Below are 23,785 nucleotides of genomic sequence, written 5' to 3'. Positions count from 1 at the left end.
CCTATTTGAGTTCCTCTCCTGACTTCTTTCAGTGATGAACAGCAATGTGGAAGTTAAGCCAAATAAATCCCTTCTTCCCCAATTTGCTTTTTGGTCATGACGTTTCATCACATCAATAGAAACCCTAACTAAGACAAGGATCAAGAGTCCAGGTTGTTCTCAGCTACATAGTGAGTTCAAGGTCAGCCTCTGGTGCTATGTGAGAACCCGTCTCAAAAACAAAACGTTGGGGCTGGAGAGATAGCTCAGAGGTTAAGAACACTGACTGCTCTTCCAAAGGTCCTGAGTTCAATTCCCAGCAACCACATGGTGGCTCACAACCATCTATAATGAGGTCTGGTGCCCTCTTCTGGCCTGCAGGCATATATGCTGGCAGAACATTGTATACAAAATAAATAAATAAATCTTAAAAAAAAAACAACACCAAACTTTAAAAAAAAAACCCTAAAAGCAAAAAAAAAAAAAGCAAAATATACCTGAAACACATTCAATAAGGAGCTTTATCACTACAATATGATACCCTAATATTTAGTTATGTCACAGGGACTATTTCCTTGTTTTTTTTTTTCCAAGACAGGGTTTCTCTGTGTAGCTTTGGTGCCTGTCCTGGATCTGGCTCTGTAGACCAGGCTGGCCTCGAACTCACAGAGATCCGCCTGCCTCTGCCTCCCGAGAGCTGGGAATAAAGGTGTGCGCCACCACTGCCCAGCTTCCTTGGTATCTTGAAAGATCAGTAAGTGACAGTAATGACTCTTACAGTATTATTGTTACTACAAGCACTGCTGGCAGTGGAGGAAAAGGATGAACCACAGGATGCAGTAGTACCAAATTAATAAAACCAAAATGCTGAAATGATACAACAAACACCTTTGGATACATGTCTATGGCAGATCACAAATTTCTAGGCCAGAATACACCAAAAAAAAAAAAAAAGAAAAAAAAAGAAAACCCATGTCTTAAGGCTTTGATAGGAATGCAATAATAAAGGCCTTGTTTTAAAAATGATAGGATGTGGAGACCAAAATAGAACTGCTTCTGAGTAACAGGCACAGAGAGTTGCTAATAGTGAAGCTTGCTTCATTTTACAGAGTACTAACATCTATTATTTTTTTAGGATTCTGTATAAATTTCCTTTACACTGACATCCTTACCTAATGATGTTATATAATCACCATTGGAAATAGAAAATTCTTGTTTGTAAACAAAACTAATTAAACATCAGTGTAAAAATTTGGGCTGGAGAGATGGCTCAGAGGTTAAACATCAGTGTAAAAATTTAAAAGGGAGAACCAAATTGGAAAGGAGAAAAAAATCCTTATGTATACAAAATTCTTAAGAACCCACCATGGTTGGGGTGGGATGGGGACATTACAGCTAATAGAATTCTACAAAGTTGAAAAATGTATGATCAACATCTAAGAATTAGTTGTGTTTCTATACATTAACAATGAAAAATCCATAAAGGAAATAAAGAAAATTGCATTTATAGTAATATCAAAAATGAGAAGGAATAAATCTAACAAAGGAAGTATAAGATGTGAAAGGCTACAAAGACAAAAATAAATGGAAAGACATCCAATACTAGGATTGGATGTCTAATATTGTTAAGACAATAATATTCTCCAAAGTGATCTACATATTCAATGCAATCTCTTTCTTTCAAAACAATTTTGAAGAAGTGGAAAAGTTGGTTCTAAAATTTGAATGGAATGCAATGGACCCTTAATACCAAAAACAATTGCAAATAGAATTCAATAACATATAAAAAAGATTATCCTCTGTGATCAAGCTGGCTTTACTCCAGAGACACAGGAATGGTTCAATATACAAAATTCAACAAACATAATCCACAATGTAAGTAGACTAAAGGACAGAAACCACAGGATCATCTCATTAGATTCAGAAAAGGCCTGTGACAAAATCCAACACCCCTTCATGATAAAAGTCCTGGAGAACCTTACACCTGTTAGAATGGCTACGATCAAAAACACCAATGACAACGAATGTTGGAGAGGATGTGGAGCAAAGGGAACACTCCTCCACTGTTGGTGGGAATGTAAACTTGTACAACCACTGTGGAAATCAGTATGGCGGTTTCTCAGAAAATTAGGAATCGAACTACCTCAAGACCCAGCCATCCCACTCTTGGGCATATACCCAAGGAATGCTGATTCATACCATAAAGATACATGCTCAGCTATGTTCATAGCAGCACTATTTGTAATAGCCAGAACCTGGAAACAACCTAGATGCCCATCAATGGAAGAATGGATGAAAAAAATGTGGTACATAAACACAATGGAGTACTACTACTCAGCAGAGAAAAACAATGAAAGCATGAAATTTTTAGGCAAATGGATGGAACTAGAAAAAATCATCCTGAGTGAGGTAACCCAAACCCAGAAAGACAGTTATGGTATGTACTCACTCATTGGTGGATTCTAGATATAAAATAAAGAACAATCAGACCACAACCCATAGAACCATAGAGGCTATATATATAGCATGGAGGTCCCTAGGATGACTGTGGCATATAATAAATTTCAGTTTTACTCAATTATTAAAAAAAAAAGTCCTGGAGAATCTAAAGATACAGAGGATATAGCTGAACAATATACAAGAAGTCCACAGCCAACATCAACCTAAATGGTGAGAAACTCAAAGCATTTCCACTAAAATCAGGAATAAGACATGGTTATCCACTGAACAGCCGACTCCTGTTCAACAGAGTACCTGAAGTCTTAGCTACAGCAATGAGACTAGTGATGGAGATCAAGGGGATACAAATTGGAAAGGAAGAAGTCAAGATATACTTATTTTGAGATGATATGGTTCTATATGTAAAAGACCCTAAAGATGCCACCAGAAACCTCCTACAGCTGATAAATATATTCAGCAAAGTAGCAAGATATAAAATTAACATATAAAAATTGGTAGTCTTCCTATGACAAATGACAAGCACACTGAGAAAGGATTCAGAGAAAGTAGTACCTTTCACAATTGCCTCAAAAAAAATCTTGGAATAAATCTAACTAAAGAAATGAAATCCTGTACAATGAAAACCTTAAGACACTGAAAAGCAAAACTGAGCCGGGCGGTGGTGGCGCATGCCTTTAATCCCAGCACTCAGGAGGCAGAGGCAGGCGGATCTCTGTGAGTTCAAGACCAGCCTGGACTACAGAGTGAGTTCCAGGAAAGATGCAAAGCTACATGGAGAAACCCTGTCTCGAAAAACCAAAAAAAAAAAAAAAAAAAAAAAAAGAAAAGAAAAACTTTAAAGGACACCAGAAGATGGAAGTATTTCCCACATTCATGTATTGACAGAATATTGTGAAAATGACCATACTGTCAAAAAGCAAGCTACAGATTCAACACCATCCCCATCAAATTCCAATACAATTCTTCACAGAAATTAAAAAAAAAATCTTAAATTTCATAAGGAAACACAAAAGTCCCAGGATAGCCAAAAAGTCCTAAATAACAGCAAAACTGCTAGAGATAGTACCACCCCAGATTTTAAATCATACTACAGAGCTGTAATAATAAAAACAGCATGGTATTGAACATCTTAAAACCTAAGGTAGTGAGCAATTAGTGAGTAAGGCACTTGCTACCACGCCTGATGATCTGAATTCAATTTCCAGAACTCACATGGTGGAAGGAGAGAGCTGACTTCCCCAAGCTATCTTCTGACCTCAACACATGTGAAGTAACATGCAGCCTCCTCACATGCATATACATTCACAAAATGAATTAAGTAAATATTATTTGTTTAAAAGTACAGAGAGAATTCAGTAGGAAAAGACCAACTTTAAAATAAATGCTAATGATACAGTTGTACATACGTTAAGCCAAAAAATTAAGCAAACCATGACCTAATATCATACTGTAAATAAAAATTTATTCAAAATAGCTGCGCGGGCCGGGGGTGGTGGCGCACGCCTTTAACCCCAGCACTCAGGAGGCAGGGCCATGTAGATCTCTGTGAGTTCGAGGCCAGCCTGGTCTACAGAACGAGATCCACAATAGGCACCAAAACTACACAGAGAAACCCCGTCTTGGAAAAAAAATTTTTTTTTCCTCAAAATGAATGAAGCATGTAATACCTAAAAACAGGGGGAAATTGTCATTAACTAGATTCACACAGAAATCAAAATCCATTGAAAATAAAATTAATTTGAACTTTACAGAAAATAAGTTTTGTTTATGAAAGAGTTAAGAAAATGAAAGACAAACTGTAGTTTGGGAGATAGTATCCACAACTTAAATTCTCATAATGGACTTGTATCCAGACCATAAAGAAAAAGGTAGTTTGAGGCAGTCTCATGTAGTTTAGGCTGACCTCAAACTCACTATGTAGCTGAGGCTAGCCTTGCCATGGCACGAAGCTATCCATACCCTCTGCCTCTCTCTCCCAAGTGCTGGAATTATAGGTATGAGCCAGTACACCCAGATCCATTTTCCAAAGTTTTAGCACTTAAAAAAACAGTTGGCCATGGTACCATATACTGTAATCCCAACATACAGGAGTTTGAGGCAGGAAAATCACAAATTTGACACTACTTTGGGCTATCTAATGAAACCTACTTCAAAAATAAGAGAGCAATACTGTAATCTTTCTATAAGGAGGTCACTTGACTATGATACTATGATGCACAGAAAAGAGCAGACCAGAAAAAAAAGTGAGTCAAGGAGACAGTCAGGAGTCTGGAACCACAGTAGCCAAGACTGGAAAAAGATTCTGTCCACTTCTTGCCTCTACTCTTCTGTCTTCTCCCCAGTAGAACTCAACTATACCTTTAGCAACGGAATTTAAATGGTTGATAATACGCACTTCTGGTAAGAATGTATGGAAAAAGGTATTTCTCATACACTATTCATAAGCTGATCCTTCTGAAGCACAGTTTGTCACTATCAATTTTCATCTCGTACACAATCTTTATCCAGCAAGTTTTTCTATCCTAGAGACACATTTACTGGTAAATGGACATAAAAGATTATTGCAAGAATTTTCAATGCAATAAAAAACCTTAAGAACAACTTAAACGTCAATCAAATAGGGAAATGATTAAACTTATAATGCTATAGAATACTTTGCAACAAGCAAGCCTCTATGCATTGATGAAGCAGATCTACATGTACTGATGTTGAAAGATAGCCAAACAAACTGTAGAGCCACACACATTACACAAATACTCTGCCTATGTAAGTCTACATGTAAGTTCTATAAACACAACAAAAAGAAACTGGGCTCAGAAAGGAGAGTAGCAGGCCTAAGGGATTTTGTCTTTCTCTAGTTTTTTAGTCTCAGTCAATGAAAATTATATTTACATAATTTTGGAAATAGCAAAAGAAAAATCCATATTATTGTTACCTACATTAAATAAACCAGTGCTTTAGTCATTATATTACTCCAAAAATCATCCTTTTAATGACTCATCATTTTTAGGACTTGTTTCTTAAATATGTAAAGTTTAATGAAGGTCATTTCAGTTTTCCATCAATACTTGAAGGGAACTGATTCCAGAATGCTCTCTCCCATCAACCAAAACCAGAATGCTCTCTCCCATCAACCAAAACCCATGTGTGCTTAAATTCCTTATATAAAATGGTATGCTGTTTGCATACACTCTCTGCCCTTCATCCATGTATACTTCCAATGTAAATAGTTGTACTATACCAGTTAGAGGAAAATGGGAAGAGAGTCTGTACATGTTCAGTACAGATGTCATTTTTTCTACATATTATTGATCTATGGATGAAGGCATGAATGTAAAATGCTCAGCTATGGAGGGCTGATGGCACATATCTTCACAAAAAAATGAGCTGGTTAATATATAACATTAACAATACAGATGGTGGCAGTCAAATAAGCAAGAGAGGAAAAGAGTTTGCTCGAGTGAAAGATGAATAGCACAAAAACCACATGACAGCTAATTATAAGAGAACAATATACTATATTGGAGGACATCCCACGAGTAAGCCACCAAGGTCCTAGTGTGCTGAGAGTAAGTATAATTTCCAATTCTTACAACAACCTAGAGATATCCCCATTTTACAGAACAAGAAAACATGGTTCAGAAAAAAATAAGCATCTAGCTTAAGGTCAGGCCTGTGTTCACTACAGGCTGTCTTAGAGCTAGTATTAAGATTGGGCTAAAGGGAATTCAAATTCTTTCAGTCTAGCCCCATATGCTTACTATACTCAGCATCCTTGAAGCATGCTCCCAAGCTGTCTTGCTCATCGAGACTGGCATTCTCCTCCTCCTCGCTCTCGTTTTTCCAGTACGCTGGCCTCTTGATGGGCCGCTTCCCTGGGGTACGCTGGGAAGCAGGACTGCTAGATACAGTGACAAGCCCACTGCTGGAGCTGCCACTGCTTCGGTCTTGCCCCCCGGTCCACCAAGCCTGCAGGCTGGAGGTAGCTGGTGAGGATGATGAGGACTGCAGGTTGGCCATACACAACATGCCCTGGATGGCCTCTTGAGTGCTGGGGGAGGCTGGTGCCTCACTGTAAAGAAAGAGGAGAAACACTGGGGTAGTTATTCTAGTCAGAAGAAACTAGTTGTAAGAACACTCAGGGAGGAAGAACAGCTATGGCAATCAAGGTGTTACAAAGACAAGAACCATCCAGGGTTAGGAATGAATATATTAAAAACTGTTTTCATGAAAAGCTAGTTTTGCCTCAAGTCTCTCCAAAGACAAGCAATGAGAGGAGACAGAATTCTCTTTTTTTTTTTCATCTATGCTGCATTATTTCCTTTTTATTAACAATTCTCTTTCTATGACTCTCCCTGGCCCATTTTCAATGTACTTAAAATTGATTTCTCTTCAAGTCTACATATCCTGTCACTGCCAGATCTGAAGATTCCCAGGATAGTTTTCACATCCACATTATTCTTTCAGCATGAATGTCCTTGTTAATTGTCTGTTTACTTGGTTCAGCAAGTTATATCAGCACTCACTTGGAGGCAAGGCAGAAGGACTAGGAATTCCAGACCAGCCTGGACTAAATAAAGAGACCCTGTCTCAAAAACTCAAAACATATAAAAATGCTCAATAAATGGCCTAGCCCTTTAGGTAGTACTCTTTGATAGCCTAGAAAATAAAGATTACTCACGTGAGGGCAGCATAGTCAGGTCCCCCCACCTGCCTGCTGGCCTTAAGTAGATCAAGAATTCCACCAGCTCCACTCCCATTCCCAAGCTTGCTTTCAACCCCTTCCACCATGTCCTCATCTGTTGTATAGTCCTCCTGTTAAGGAAAGAGCATACTGTCTCAATTGTACAGGGCAGGTCTGGTAAGTTTCCAATACAGGGTTGACAGTGTGAGTCCTAACATCCTAAATGTAGATCATTTATTATGCAGAAGATTTATCCTTTCATTTGAATCTTTACAGCATATTTGTAAAAGCACTATAACTCCTATTTGACAGGTGAGCAATCAAGGGATCAATGAAGTAAAACAATTTGTGAAAGGACACATCATAAACTTCAAATTAGATAGATACTATTTTTGTTAAGTGACACTGCCTTTTATTTTGTTCTTTTGTTAAAGGATTTTTAAAAAAAAATTAAATAGATTATAATCCTCCATTTATTGGCTGGTCACAACTTAGCATACAATTTAATTTTTTGTAGGACTGGAAGTGAATCCAAGGCTTTGAACATGCTAAGCAAGTGCTCTACAGTGAAGAATATCCCTAGCTTAGCATGCAGTCTTTTATTTTGCAAATATTTCAGAAATTAAATGTACAATATCTTTATCCCTTAACTAGACCCAGGGCATGCTCCTACCTCAATGTCAAACTCAACTTCTCCAGGTTCACGAATTCGGTTGGGGTCAGAGCAAGGCTTTGCTCGGGGCAACTTCCGGGGAAATTCTAAAATAAAATGCAACATATTAGTATGAGCCTAAGATTATGATGCATCTGAGCCAAACGCTCAAAGGAAAAAAGATAGGAATGTAACTTTTGCCAGGTAGTGGTGGTGCACGCCTTTAATTCCAGCACTTGGGAGGCAAAGACAGGCACATCTCTGAGTTCAAGGCCAGCCTGGTCTACAGTGTGAGTTCCAGGACAGTCAGGGCTAAACAGAGAAACCCTGTGCAAAACATCAAAAATAAATAAAAAACTAAATAAATGAATATAATTTTCTCTGAAGTAATGACCACCAACAAATAATTCTAAGAGGTGAGGAATTAACTGAAAAATAAATCTCCAAAGCCAAAAAAAAATATGAAAGTATATATAGCCTGGTAAACCAGAAAACCAACAAGTTCAAACCTAAACCAAACGGGAAATGGCAGGACAGGGAAAAATAGAACAGAAACATACTTGATCTTATTATCAGGCTCGCCTTTTCCTTTCCCAGTCTCTCATCAATCTGCAGATCCTCATCTGAATCCAAGCCAAATTCAGCTCCCATGACCTGTCCTGCTACCAGCCGTGCACTGTCTACCTTCTTTGCAATTTTGGCTCTCCGAGACTTGGATAAGCTCTTTACTCTCTTGGTACTAGAAAAACAAGGAAAAGAGCATGAAATGAGTCATGTGAGATATTATCACAGTAGGGCTAAAAATATGGATCAATGGTAGAGTGCATGCTTAACGTATGCAAATTTCTGGCCTCATTCCCTACTCATTACTCTCCCCAAAAGGCAATTTCCCCCAAGTGATTATACTGTGCAATTTTTTGATGAGTCAAAATCCATGATTTTTGTAAAAAAAAATGACACGTATCATCCCTCTCCCCTCTCCAGCCCCTCCCATGTCTCCCTACTCCCTTTCAAATTCATAACCTCTTCTTATTGTCATTTATGTGTTGCAATAATAACATACACACATATATAAACGTAAATACAACCTACTGAATCCATTTAGTGCCTTTTGTATGTTTATGTATTTAGGGCTGAACACATGTGATTGGATAACCTATTAGGTGCCTCATTCCTGGAGAAGATTGATTTTCCCTTGCCTATAGCTCTTCACCTAGGCATGAGACCTTATGATATTTCCCCTATTCATGTTGGGATGACAACTGATGTGGTCATTGTGCAGGTTTTATTGAGATGATCATATTAAGATTAAATTCTCAAAAATTATTAGCCAGGTAGTGGTGGTGCACAACTTTAACTCCAGCTCTCAGGAGGCAAAGGCAGATGAATCTCTGCAATTTCGAGGCTAACCTGGTCTATAGAGCAAGTTCCAGGACAGCTAAGGCTACAAAAGAAACCCTGACTCGAAAAAAAAAATTACTACAAAAATAAATGATCAACTGTTCTTAGAACAACAAACACATTGAGTATGTGTATAATACTGTCAAAGAATAAATGACTAAAAACTTGACATGAAAGGAAGAACCTAAAATAGATAACACTTCTGAAAAAAAGAACACATTAAACTACTTAAACTACTCAGTTTCAAAACTTATGATAAAGTAATTGAGGTACTATGAGATTGGCATAAGAATAGATGTATATGCTGGGCAGGCAGGTGCACACCTTTATTCCCAATACCTTGAAGGCAGAGGCAGGCAAATCTCTGTGAGTTTGAGACCTGCCTGGTCTATATGTAACAAGATCCAGGACAGCCAGAGTTATAAAGTAAGACATTGTCCACTGGGCAGTGGTGGAGCATGCTTTTAATCTCAGCATTTGGGAAGCAGAGGCAGGCAAATCCCTGTGAGTTCAAGGCCAGCATAGCCTACAGAGTGAGTTCTCAGACAGCCAGGGCTACAATGAGAAACCTTAACTCAAGAAAATAAATAAATAAGTCAACCCCCCCAAAAAAAGAAAAAAATAAATAAAAAAATTAAAAAAATTAAAAGTCAAGGTAGACACAGTAGCACAAGCCTGTAATTTCAGCATTCAGCAGACTAATGGCAGGAGAAAGAGTTCAAGACTAGCCTAGGCTACATAGCAAGACCCTGTCTCAACATAAAAGAAAGCAAAGAAAAGAGGAAGAGATGGGTTGGTGATTTTGTTCAGTGGTAGAAGGCAAGCGCAAGGACCTGGGTTCAGTCCTCAGCTCCAGGAAAAAAAAAGAGGAAGGCAGTCATGCCAAAGACTGAAAAAATATTTGTAAACCATTTATCTAGTAAAGATTTGTACCCAGAATATTTAAAGAACTCTTAGATGTCAGTAATTAAGATAATGTCAAATCAATCAAAAGATCCAAATATACATTTCTCCAAAGGTAATATACAAATGACCACAATCAGACACACACAAAATATATTCCGCACCATTAGTCACTAGGTAAACCATACTGAGTCAGATATGGTGGGGCATACCTATCATCCCAGTACTCCAGAGGCTAAGGGAGGAGGATGGTGAATATGAGGTTAGCCTGGGCTACAAAGAAAGAATCTATGTCTAAAAAATTTCTGATTAGTTTTGATAATGTGGATACATCTGCAGCAGGATGTTATGCTAAGTGAAACAAGCCATACAGAAAAAAAAAACAAAAAAAACCACATGATCTGACTTTTATATGAAATAAAGAAGAACCGAGAAATTTGTATAAGTAAAGGGTACAATGGTAGTTATGAAGGATAAGGTGTGGTGGGAGAGAGATTGGTTAAGAGGTACAAAGCTGCAGCTATGTAGGAGTATGTTCTAGAGGTCTTATTATTTAATCAACAATATTGCCTTCCACACCTGAAACTTTCTAATTCTATAAATATGATAATTATTTTGAGGTTGGTAGTCATTTCACAATATAGATGTATTATAAAACATTACATTGCATCAATTAACAATAAAATGTTTGAGGGTACAGCACCTTGTCTAGTATGTATGAGGCTTTGGTTTCCATCGCCAAGAGTCAAAAACAAAACAAAACAAACACTCCCTTAATCTTTATTTAAAAACAATATACAGGACTGGATAAATGGCTCAGCAGTTAAGAGCAGCTGCTACTCTTGCAGAAGACCTGAGTTTGAATCCCAGCACCCATGCCAGGTGACTCGCAAAAATCTGTCTAGCTCCAAGAGATCAGATGCCCTCTTCTGGGCTCCACAGATACCTGCACATATGCAGACACACACACAAGTAAAATTTTAAAAGAAATGTACAATGAGCGCAGCATGGTAGTACACTTCTGTACTCCTAGCACTTGGAAGGTAGAGGTAGAAGAATCAGGAGGTCAAGCCCAGTTTCAGCTATAGCACAATTTTATGGCCAGCTTGAAAACGAGAGACTCTATCAAAAAATATTTTAAAATGACAGAAACAGCACCCAAACCACACATGACTAGAAAATAATGAAGTGCATTGCTTGTTCTAACAAACAGATCTCTTAACTCTAAAACCAAGTCTCAAGTGACTCATACAAAATACACAGGAGAGCCAGGTGGTGTTTAATCCCACAGAGGCAGGCAGAGTTCAAGACCAGCCTGGTCTACAGAGTGAGTTCCAAGATAGTCAGGGCTACACAGAGAAACCCTGTCTTAAAAAAAATTCAAAAACCAACCAACCAAAGAAACAAATGAACAAAACCACAGGAGATACAACTTTATTATTGCTGGTCTAAAATGTAAAATGATGCATATGCACTTTGGAATAATTTTTAGACATTTCTTGAAACCAAAATATATGTCCACATAAAAACTTGTATATGGGGCTGGAGAAATGATTCAGTAGGGATTCAGATTCCCAGAACCCATGTAAACACCAGGTGGGCCTAAGGTGGCAGGCCTGTAATGCCCAGATGTAGGGAGCATAGACAGGGAATTTCCAGAGCAAGCTGGTTAGCCAGACTAGCAGAAAAGGAGAGCTTCCAGCTAAGTAAGAGATCTTGCCTCAATATAAAATGTGGAGAACAACTAAAGAAGCCATTTGAAGCCAACCTTAAGCTTCCACATGCAAATGTGCACAAACATGCACATGTATACATAACACACACATACATATATAAAAACAAAAACTCTTGAACATGAATGTTCAAAGCATCATTATTCATTATTCATCATTATTTCTTCTGGCTCAAAGTAGAAGCAATCCAAATGATTATGAAATAGTGAATAAATAAAAAATATGTGGTATAGCCAGAAAAAGGAATATTATTCAACAATAAAATGAACCAACTAATAATGGTTCCTTACTATATTATAAATGAATCACAAAAATATTATACCCTAAGTAAAAGAAGCTAGACATAAAAGACCATATATATAATTTCATTTATATAAAATGTCCAGAAAATAAATCCATAGAGATAAATATATAAGTAGTGATAAGACAGTTTTAACACCTTGGATAAGAAGAATAAAAGAAATGTTCTAAAATTGGACTATAATAACTGGACTAGTCTATATAAACTTAATAAAATTCACTTAATTACATACTTGAGGAAGTTAATTTATAGTATGCAAATTAGTAATAAGTATTATCTTTTTTTAAAAGATTTTATTTGTTATGTATACAGTGTTCTGCCTGCATGTATCCCTGCAGGCCAGAAGAGAGCACCAGATCTCATTACAGATGGTTGTGAGCCACCATGTGGTTGCTGGGAATTGAACTCAGGACCTCTGGAAGAGCAGCCAGTACTCTTAACCTCTGAGCCATTTCTCCAGCCCATAAGTATTATCTTTAAGAGTTATTTTATAGAAGTTCAGAGACTGGGAAGAATAGAAAAGACAGAGAAAAATAGGTCAATCAATAGGCATAATGTTATTATCGTTTCGTCAAAGACTAAGTTCTGGCATTCTATGGTATAATAGGATAAATATAATTAACAATAATGCCTTATATATCTCAAAGTAGTACAGAATTCACTCAAAAATTTTAGAACATTACAGAGTCAGTAACTACCCAATATTACATTGTATCTCATAAATATATACAAATACTCTGTGTTAATAAAAAAATATATATATACATGCCAGACATGGTGGCACACTCTAATCTCAGCAATTGGGAGGCAGAGGCAGACAGCTCTCTGTGAGTTCAAGGCTAGCCCAGTCTACATAGGGAGTCCTAGGCCAGCAACTGCTACATAATGAGAATCTGTGTGTGTGTGTGTGTGTGTGTGTGTGTGTGTGTGTGTGTGTGTGTGTGTCTGTCTGTCTGTCTGTCTGTCTGTCTGTCTCTCTACAACATATGTACATATGCATATATATCTATACATATAATATATGCAACACATATGCGAAAGGAATGGAAAACACAAAGTTGTTTTAGATTATCCTGTTAACACATGGAAAACAATTTTAAATAGTAAAAATGAATCTTTCTAGTAAATCAGAATATTCATATATTTAGCAAATAGCTATTTGGCCCCAAATGTCTTTCAGTGAATGAGTTATTAGACTGACCTGTTTTCTAGCTCATGGAGTTAATGTTGATACCGAGTCTGTCACATAAGCAAAGACCCAATGATGACAACTAGTATAATGAAACTGTCTGAATCAGTTTTCACATGTATAACATGGAAGTAATATACTAATATTGAGAACTATAAGAATTACATAAAATAATGTATATAAACAGCTAAGATAGTTTGACACACAGCAGTTACTCAATGACATCTATTTATCACTTACTCTTCTGGTTTTTAATTATGAAAAATTTAAACACATACAAAATTTTAAATGTAATAAAAACCACATATTTATCATCCAGCTGAATTTCAGGATTTATGATGTACAGCCAATCTTGTTTCATCTACATGTCACTCCTGCAATATATTCAATTTGGAAAAAGCCCAGACATACTTTATAAATATTTGTATTCTCTCTCAGTTCATTTAATAACACCTCTGGCATCTGCAGCAGGTTACTAGAAATAGCACAAGTACAACACTGTGGGGAGGGGCACAGAGATCTCTTTATACTCTATCTGACTAGTCATTAGAATTGATCATACAGGACTCACGATTGTCTCCTCCTCAGGAGACCTGCCAGGAGCTGTGAAAACAGGCAGAGCTCAACATTCTCTTCGGTATTACTCTTTAGCTACTGGGTAGAGCTCAACATTCTTTTCAGTATTACTCTTTAGCTACTGGGTTATCACATTCCAAGGACAGCTCCACTGCTTTCAGACTCTACCCTTTTCCCTTACTAGCCAGGCAGACCTAATACACTTTCCCTTAGGATCTAAAGAGAATGCTTTTCTACAAAGAGACTAGGTATCTTTGTGTTCCTATATGACCAGTACTCTGTACTTCGTTATTGAATTCACTGTTTAGTGTTTTAAGATTCCAGATGGTAACTCTGATTTGCCTTTCCCTGCCTCTGGTTACCTAAATACATCATAGTTTACTGATGACATACTTAGCCTCTGGCCATAATCACATCATCATCATTATCACCTTGCATTTTCATTTTATCAACAAACTTAAAAGGCCTACTACCATTTATTAAGCACATAACATTATGTAGTATGCCTTATAAGAATGTTATATGCATTATCTGATCTAATCACCTCCAAATCCTAAAGTACATTTTGCCTACAGAAAAGATACTTTGAAAATATTAAATATTAATTTGCCATGTCACACAGTAAATATATGTTAGAACTGAGATTCAATCTTAGGACTGACTGATTACCAAGATCATGATTTAATTAACTTTTCTTTTATTCTTTTGGAAAATGTTCCTTAAAAATTATTTTAAATTTTATAACTTTTCTGGGCAGTGGTGGTGCACGCCTTTAATCCCAACACTTGGGAGGCAGAGGCAGGTGGATCTCTGAGTTCGAGGCCAGCCTGGGCTACAGAGTGAATTCCAGGACAGGCTCCAAAGCTACACAGAGAAACCCTGTCTTAAAACACCAAAAAAAATTTATAACTTTATTATAGATAACTTGCTAATAAAGAAGATTATACACTGAAATTAACTTCTATACAGAGTAACCATTCTGAACCTGTGGCACTTCATATTGGAGTTTACACTTTCACTACTGTATATTTTTTCAGTCAGGTATGTTGGCACTCATCTGTAAACTCTCAGCATCTGGGAGGCTAAGGCAAGGGAATCACTTCAATCAAGCTCAAGGGCAGCCTGAGCTACATAGCAAACACCAGGCCAGTCTGAACTACAGAGTGATATCCTGACACAACATTAATTCCATGTAAGTGAATTTTTGTACTCTTTCCTTTCCCCTTCTCCTACTTTCTAGAGATAACCATTGTCAAAGGTTTGGAATAGCAAGTATTAAATATATAATAAATATGTATACTTGCTTGAATGCACAGACATATCTCTGGAAAGAAGGGGATTTAGAGGAAGAGGTAGAACAAGAGAGGATAATGAGGAAAGAAAAATACTGCATCTATATTAAGCTATATACACATATGTACACACACATATAAGCAGAAAGGGTAATATTTGTGAGGAAAAGCAGATCAGTGGCAGAAGTTAAGGAGGATAGAGGATGGTAGTAGGGCAGTAAATATAAAGCAAATACAGTTTATACGTATGCATGGAAATATCATAATGACTTCTGCTAAAGGAACATAGCAAAAAATGACTCCTAATGACCTACTGCTATCCCCATAGATCAGCGCCTTGATTAACCCACATCAGAGAAGCTTTTTCTTGCAGCAGATGAGAATTAACATAGAGACCGACAACTGAGTCCTAAGTCATGTGCAGAGAGTGAGAAACTTTGGAACACTCAGTCCTGAATGGGATGTCTTCATCAAATCCCTCCCCTCAGTTTAGGGAACTATGCAGAAGAGGAGACAGAAAGATTGTAAGAGCCTAAGATAATGGATGTCTCCAAGAAAACAGTGTCTCCCAGATACAACAGGACTGATGCACATATTAATTCAAAGAGACTGTGGTAGCATTCACAATATCTACACAGGTTCAAGGCAGAAGGGGTCCCAGCATTTTTCCTGTTCCCATCTCTTTTCCCTTGTTCTCTCCATGGACAACTAATGTTGGTGTTTTCTCCCAGATATATTTTTTTTAATTTTCATTGATTTTTTTTTAGTCAATCAGCTTGTTAGCAGAGATTTCATTATGATATTTCCCTTTAAATTTTTTTTCATGGGAGCTGGAGAGATGGCTCAGCAGTTAAGAGCACTAAGAGGACCTGGGTTCAATTTCATTTATTTTGCAACCAACCACAGTTTCCCTTACTACGTTTACTTTTAAAAAGGCATATATGTAATTGTGTGTGAATTCAATAATTCAATAGGAGTGTAAAGCAATATATGGGCATTTGTGGTGGTATTCTAATTGTACTGAAATGTGATTTTGATTGTATGTTAATAAATAAAGTTGCCCAGGGGTCAGAGCCATTAGAGCCATAGCAAGAGTGTGGAGGTGGTGGCACACGCCTTTAATCCCAGCACTTGGTAAAAGAGCTAGGTAGATCTCTGTGTGTTCAGGGATACAGCCAGCATTGGAGACATATGCCTTTAAGACCTGGGTGGTGGCTGTACACACAGTGACGAGGCAGTCACGTGTTTGGGTTTACAACCAATGAGAAGGCAAAACAAAAGACTATGAAAAGACTTACACACAGGAAATAGGTCTCTTTCGGGAAGCTAGGACCACCGCAGGAGGAAGGGTGAGATTTTAGCTCTGAGCTCTGACCTCTTGGCTTTCTCTTTTACATTGGTTCTGTGTTTCTTATTTAATAGACGGTTGCTTATATCTACAGGCATTTTATTTATATTTTTAATTTTAGAAGATGCTTAAAATTCAGTTTATATGGTTTTAAAATTCAAAAGGGTCAGTTCAGGGAGCTGACTCAGTGGTTAAAGGCACTTGTCACCAATCCTAATGAGACATGTTTGTTCTCTGGAACCTACAAAGTGGAAGGAGAGAGATAGCTCCCTTGAATCAGCCTCTGACTTCCCTATGTGTACTATGAAATGTATATACCCCCTCTATAAAATAAATAAATGTAAAAAAAATCAAAAGTGTGACACTCACACACACAAAATAAATCTTAAAATGAATGTTGCTATCAAAACACACACATACACATAGTACGTGCATATGTGCATATATACACACTTCAAGCCAGAAATGGTGATGGAATATGCCTACAATCCCAGCAATCAGGATCCAAAGGCAGGAGGATCATGATTTCAAGATGAATTTGGCCTACATAAGAGAATTCAAGGTCAGTCTTACATATGCAAGTAAACCCTGTCTCAAAAAAAAAAGGTGTATGTGGTTGTGGGGGAATGACTGGTAGTTCAGTGGCAGAGTGCCTACCTAGCATATATAAAGCCTTTAATTCAATCCCTGGCATAAATAAAAAAAATTAAAAATCTATTTTGAAGCAAGGCATGTCTACAATGCCAACTACTTTGGAGGCTGGAACATTACTTGAGATCAGTAGTTCAAGACCAGCCTGAACAACATAGTGAGACTCCTACTCAGTTGAAAAAAAAAGACACTATCTTGGACATCTTTTTGTGCTAACAGATATTAAACTGCTCCATTCTTTTCAAGTCTCTAATACATGGACTCCATTCTAAAGATATGCTATAATATATTTAACCTATGCTGGTGAACATTTGAATGATTTCAGGCACTTATCATTGCAAGGATGCAGGATGTACTGAACATTTCTTATACATTTGTACAGAGATCTCCATAAACTGAATTCCTATGAATTTTAAAAGCATATTTTAGAAAGTATGTTCTTGAGCTAGCAAGTCAGCACAGCAGGTAAAGCCCTAAGTACACAAAGCCTGATAAAGTGAGATTGATTCCTGAAACCCACATCAGGAGGAAAGAATGGATTCCCGAAAGTGGTCTTTTGATCACAACACCCATGCCATGGTATCCCTGTATGTACTGCCCTTGACCCCCACCCCTCCACACATATAGTGAATAAAAATAACCAAAAAATCTCCATGTTCTTTGGTTAAAGACTTATTTCTATTTTATGTATATGAATGTTTGGCCTGCATGTATGTATGCACATCACACGTGAGCCTAGTGCCCATGGAGATCAGAAGAGGGCATGAGATTCCCTGGAACTGGAGTTATGGATGATTGTGAACTACCGCCTGGGCACTGAAAATAGAACTGGGATTCTCTGCAAGAGCAGTAAGTGCTCTTAACAGCTGAGCCATGTATCCAACCCAAAACCTTGTGTTCTTAACCCATATACTTACTATCACTAATTATTTCTACTAGTAGTTCTACCATAAAACTTGCTAAAATTCTAGAACCTATACAAGATCTTTCCTAAAATTGCCAGCTAGACTCTAGACCTCTCCCTCTGTCCATCATGACTCCTGAACAAAGTAAATATCTATTAACAATTGGATATTAGTCTAAATATTGCCCTTCCCTCACCCATGTCCCAACCACCAGGTCCACATTTTAATCGTCACTGGCAATCTCAGTTATCTGTGTGTTTCTTTTACCCAACTTACCTGCCATTGGCCATCAACAGAGCCAGTGGATTCTCACTGCCACCAAGGTCCATGTCTGCTGAGTCATCATCTGATTCATTCAGGCGGGTACCAGTGATGTTGAACTGTAGAAGGAGGAGGCTCAGTTGTCACCAGTCTGAGACTCCCAGGTAAATCAAGATGGCCAGTTCCCTCTGGTTTACTGCAAAACTGTCAAAAACCCTCTGAACCAAGGCCTTCTGATATGCCTGTCCCCAACCCCCACCTCCAACAATTACAGGAGTAGGAGGTTGAGAATATATAGCTTGCTTGGGGAAAACAAATCAGCTTGTGAAACATATACCCTAAAAAAGGAAGAGGGTACTATTATTAGATACCCATAGAGGGCAACGTAATATTGAGACAAACTGAAACCTTGAAGGAGACAAGGACCTGTTCAAGATTCTAACCCAACACACAACATTCTCAAATCTCATTCCCACCTTAGTATATCAAGATTCAACTCAAGCGTCATGTACCTGGAAAAGAGCTCCTGAGCCCTGCCTAGATAGAATCAATCCCCGTCTGTGTCTCAAAATCCCACTCATACCCTTGATTGTGGCATCCACACTTGATTTCCCTCATTTGTTTTTACAGCTATCTTTCTTATTAGCCTATCAGCCTCTTGAGTTCCATCCACAGCACCTATCACAGTGCCCAGCACAGAAAAGGTCTCAATAAATGCCTGTTAAATGAGTGGAACTGGTAGCCAAACACCAGGGACCCTAAGAGATGGAAACAGAACAGGATAGCCTGCTCTTTTGAAATACTGCTCTTCCAAGGGACCCAAAAGGGCTGGGCTGAACCCATGGGCCAGCACCCACCTTTGCTTTCTGGGAAGAGCCTGTCTTCAGTGCCTGATGACTGTATGGGTCCATGAGATTATAGCTCAACTGGCCAGCAGGCCCCAAGGCTGAACTCTCCTTGCCCTTTCGCTCTGCCTTCTTGAAGATATCCTTGGGCTTCAGGCCTTTCTTCTTTGAACCACTTTTGGAGGGCAGTGACAGCCTGGACATGGATACTGAAGTGGAATGGGCTGGCCTGGTTAAGGGGATGGAGCCAGCTGGGAAGATTCTCTGCAGCCCAAAGATATTGCTCGTCTTCCCAACGTTCTGTTGGAAGATGTCCTACAAGAGTATTAGTACACGAGGGGGTTAGAGCTTACTCAAGGGTTCTCTCTATGTTAAGAGCAGAGGTCTGTTCCCAGCACTAATGGTACTGCCATGGAAGTGGCTTACACAGGTGCTCCACATATGCACACCCCTGGTTTCTATACAGTGAGTCATCATAAATTTATTGGGTGGCATTTCTTTACCCAGCCATTGACAAGTAAAGAGAAGACGAGCAAAGAAAAAGCCCAGGATTACTGTCAAAACTGAAGGGAAAAGACTCCAAGATTAGCTGACACAAAATAAAAAATAATCAAGTACTTATCTGTGTGGTTCAAACTCTATGGACTATAGGACTTATGAAGAAAGATTCTCGTCCTCATTTTGCTACCAGCTATCCCTGTGACCTAGGAAAGTTATCTGACTGAACAAGTTCTAGAGCTTGTTTGCTCAGCTGTATAATTTAAAAGTCAATACTGAAAAGGTGTTTTTCAAAGATGTTCTGTGGTTTCTTTGAGCTTTCTGGGAGAAATCTTGGGGACCGGTGGTATGTGGAAGGCAGATGAGAGGAACAAGGGGAGCTCTAGGTCTCTGATCTTTATCCTATTCAAAGCAGTTATGATTTGATTTGTTATATAAACTGGCTTCTGTACAAGATCTTATTGGGGGGGGGGGAAGGATTCCATTGCTTTAAAATGTTTGAAAACCAATGAACAAGTTATATTCTATCTCATGAGTTTTCATCTAACCAGCCCAAAATTCTGTATGTACAAAATTGGGTTAAGTAAGAACTGGAAACAATATCGTCCTCTGACTGTCCCTGAAAGGTTTTAGTAGGTGAAATGGAGGAAAATGAGGTAGGATGTAGACACTGTAAACTATGGTGTAGATAGTGCAACATGCTACAAGCAGTGAGACCAGAAGTTCAACTTCTAGAAGCAAACCACCCTGTAGCATGGATATGCATACATGTGTACATACATACACAATGAAAGAAAGAAAAAAGAACAGCAGAGGGAAGGAAGAACAGAGGGAAAGACAGACAGACACACAGACATCTCTTAGGCACTAAACAGAATTGTACAGATCCTAAGACAACATTAACATCCTCAAGTTCAATTCTCCTCTGGTGCCTCTGCTACTTCACCAGCCCACACTGAGTTTTCTCTTTACTACAAAGTCTATTAATAACAATGACTCACATTTATTGAGTACTTACTCTGCCAGGCACTGTGCGAGGGGCTCTATATTACCTCTCAATTTTAGCAAAGATCTGAAAGGTTGGTAAAGTTATTCCTCACTTTACAGATCAGGAAACTGAGACTCTGAAAGGCTCTTAAGCGAAAGAACAGAAACCAGAACCCAGGCTTCTCTGAGTTTCTTACTACTGCCTCGTGGTATATGCCACTTGTTGAAAGATGCCTTTCAATCATTTTCAACCTGAGGTTGTCATTTTGTAGAATTCAGAGATTGAGTCAAAGTATTAAAAGAACAACTACAACTATCACTCTGGCCCACCATTAGAAATTTATCATGTGCCAACTGCATGTCAAGCACTATACTTAATGTTCAATTCACATTACCTTATTTAAGCTTCTTAACAACCTTGAGTAGGTATCATTATTCTCATTTCAGAGATAAGGAAACTGAATTTTGGAGAGGTTAACTATGTCTATGAGTTTGTGGGTAGGCACTAGATCATTTATGTATCCCAGGAATCTAGCCCAGAGTGTGGCATGCACCCAGAGCACACAATTATTTAAACGAATGACTAAACGAATGAATAAGGCCCTTGAGAGAGTCTTCCCATTCCTTCCCTAGGCTTTACACCAACTATAAAGTCCTGACCTGCCACTTGAGTCTCCAGCCCTTCCCAAATGCCTTCCTTTCTCCCATGTTTCTTACTTCAACCAAGCGGATCTCCCTAGCCAGATCTTTAATGAGCTGTACAGTCCGCACTGTCTCCGGGATCTCATCCTCATGGTCTGGAAGAGCCTGTCAAATAAGAAGCATGAGACAACTGATTTCTTGTAAACATGCCAAGGGAAAGCAATGAAGAAAGGATAGTCTTTTCAATAACCAATGGGGAACCAATTAGATACTAGATATCCAGAGACAAAACAAAAGCAAAAACATTAATACATTTCTTGAAATAGACACAGAGGATTACAGATTTAAATTTAGAACTTAAAAATATAAACCCTATATAACCAAGGAGAAAATTTTTGTGAGTTTTTGCTAAGCAACTAATTCTTAAGACACAAAGAACATGAACAAACAAACAAACAAACAATAAATAAATAAATAAAAGACAGAGTTACAGAAGACAAAAGGGTGTCTTTGAAAAACCCCTGTTACTTTAAGACAAACCAAAGACTGAGAAAAAAACTTTTGTAGACCATATATCTGGCTGAGCATAGCGGTACACATCTATAATTCCAGTGCTGAGGAGGTTGAGGCAGGAGGATTCCAAGTTTGAGACCGTGAGCTATATAGTAAAAATCTGTCTAAAAGAAACAAAAACCACACATATATGGTAAAGTACAGTATCAAGAAGTGCCAAGAATTAAGCTGTAAACTTGGGCCATACCTCTCATGAAAACAAGAACCTTAGGGAGATCAACTGGGACAAACCAACCCTCCACTTAGGAGAACAGAACTCAGTACCAGCAGCAACAGGGTCATAGTTAGCTCAATAGCAACTCTGGGAAATAACTGCTAGTGTGTGTTTTTTGTTTGCCTTTTTTTTTTTGTTTTGTTCTTTTGTTTTTTTGTTTTTCGAGACAGGGTTTCTCTGTGCAGCTTTACGCCTTTCCTGGAACTCACTTGGTAGCCCAGAATGGCCTCGAACTCACAGAGATCCGCCTGGCTCTGCCTCCCAAGTGCTGGGATTAAAGGCATGCATCACCACCACCCGGCATTGTTTGTCATCTTTTGAGTACTGAGATTTAGGATTTTATATAGATATCAACCTTGTCATTGTTATTTCTTCTACCACTTTTCGTTTTGCTTCTGTATTCAGTAGGCAGAGGATAAATACAGTTTCCCAGTACTTTCTTATTTCTCATGGTTTAATTCTTACCCCCTTAACAGCTAATTAACCTAGAATTTGGGGTTGAGGCTATACAGGGCAACAAGAACCCATGTAACCCAGTTGGATAACTAACTTTAATGGTTCCTTTCCTTCCAGGCTAGGAAGGGCACTGGAGGGAAGGGAACATGTGGTTCCTTATCATGGAAATCATCTGTTCTTCAAAGAAGACTTCTTCCATGAGCCTGTCTATGCTCCTTAAAAGTGTCCTACTCTCCTCTAGCTCCCTTTGGCCATGCTACTTGGAGCCATTCCTGATTCCTGATTCCATCTTGACTCAGTGTATGAGTGCTTAAGAATTACTCACTCACTCTCTTTTGGTGTTCCTGGAAGAGTCACCGAGAAGTGTTTCATAGGAGGGATCAGAGATAACACTAAAGCCACACTGGAGGGGGATGGAAAAACAGAACTACAGGCTAAAGGAGAGGTGCACTGAGATCGAGGTACAAGGGAAAGCCTAAAACATGAAGTTCAAAAATATCAGGGGAATGCTGGTAACATAAAATGAAGACATTGCACGGGCTAAACCTACAATGTCTGAAACCATCCCCTTAGGTCACTATATGGAAGGAAGGAGAAGATAAAGAATCTGAAACCTAAGACTATATTGATATTTCTTCTACATTTCATATCTCTTTGTTTTTTGACTCTTTCAAACAAAATTTTTTCAAACATATTTTGATCATGTGTTTCCCCTTCTTTAGTTCCTCCCAGATCCTATCCACCCAACTTTATGTTCTTTTTCTTTCTTTAAAAAAAAAAACAAAAAAACCAACAAGAAACACACAGACACACACACACAAAAAAAAAAGAAAAAGAAAAAAGAAAAAAAGAAAAAAGAAATCAACATGGACTCCCACCCCTAGCCAATATAAGCTATCTGCAATTGATATCTGCTGACAAAGGAGAAATCAGTTTTCCCCAATGTAGTCTCTCTGGGTATATTAACCACACCTCAGGGCAGAGTAGTTGGCCAGCACAAAACAAACTCAATGCTATTTTTGCATTTCTTAAGGTTGATTTTTTTAAATGAACAATTGGAAATTAAAATATTTACATGGCTCAAAAAGTAAATGATTAAAAGGATATATGTTGAAAAGCCTCAGTACTACCCTGTCCCTAGCATCCCTCATTCCCTCTCCCACTTTTTCAATAGCTTCCATAGCCCTACAGATTATGTCTTCAGGCAAATATGAACATATACAAACAATTCTTCT

At 38.2% G+C, this 23,785-nt stretch overlaps 1 protein-coding gene and 1 pseudogene across 5 annotated transcripts in view; one reads left to right on the top strand and one right to left on the bottom strand.

Moving 5' to 3' along the window:
• Phf8 (PHD finger protein 8) overlaps positions 1–23,785 on the bottom strand; it is a 99,547-nt gene that overhangs the window by 32,212 nt on the left and 43,550 nt on the right. For 3 of the 5 annotated variants that reach the window (XM_006993979.4, XM_042269713.2, XM_076561751.1), the window contains exons 12-18: positions 21,383–21,472; positions 19,193–19,495; positions 18,351–18,454; positions 8,336–8,514; positions 7,797–7,882; positions 7,121–7,254; positions 6,201–6,511 (exon numbers count right to left, since the gene is read on the bottom strand). In XM_006993979.4, coding sequence (XP_006994041.1) covers positions 6,201–6,511; positions 7,121–7,254; positions 7,797–7,882; positions 8,336–8,514; positions 18,351–18,454; positions 19,193–19,495; positions 21,383–21,472 — 1,207 coding nt within the window. The remainder of the gene's footprint in view (positions 1–6,200; positions 6,512–7,120; positions 7,255–7,796; positions 7,883–8,335; positions 8,515–18,350; positions 18,455–19,192; positions 19,496–21,382; positions 21,473–23,785) is intronic. The other 2 variants (XM_015987500.3, XM_076561752.1) reach the window with 1 other exon arrangement.
• LOC121825788 (ubiquitin-conjugating enzyme E2 K pseudogene) lies at positions 747–5,914 on the top strand (annotated as a pseudogene).

This window comes from Peromyscus maniculatus, chromosome X (assembly GCF_049852395.1).
Source record: "Peromyscus maniculatus bairdii isolate BWxNUB_F1_BW_parent chromosome X, HU_Pman_BW_mat_3.1, whole genome shotgun sequence".
Taxonomy (NCBI): Eukaryota; Metazoa; Chordata; class Mammalia; order Rodentia; family Cricetidae; genus Peromyscus; species Peromyscus maniculatus.
The sequence above is the reverse complement of the archived record's forward strand: the minus strand, read 5'-3'. Positions and strand labels throughout refer to the sequence as shown.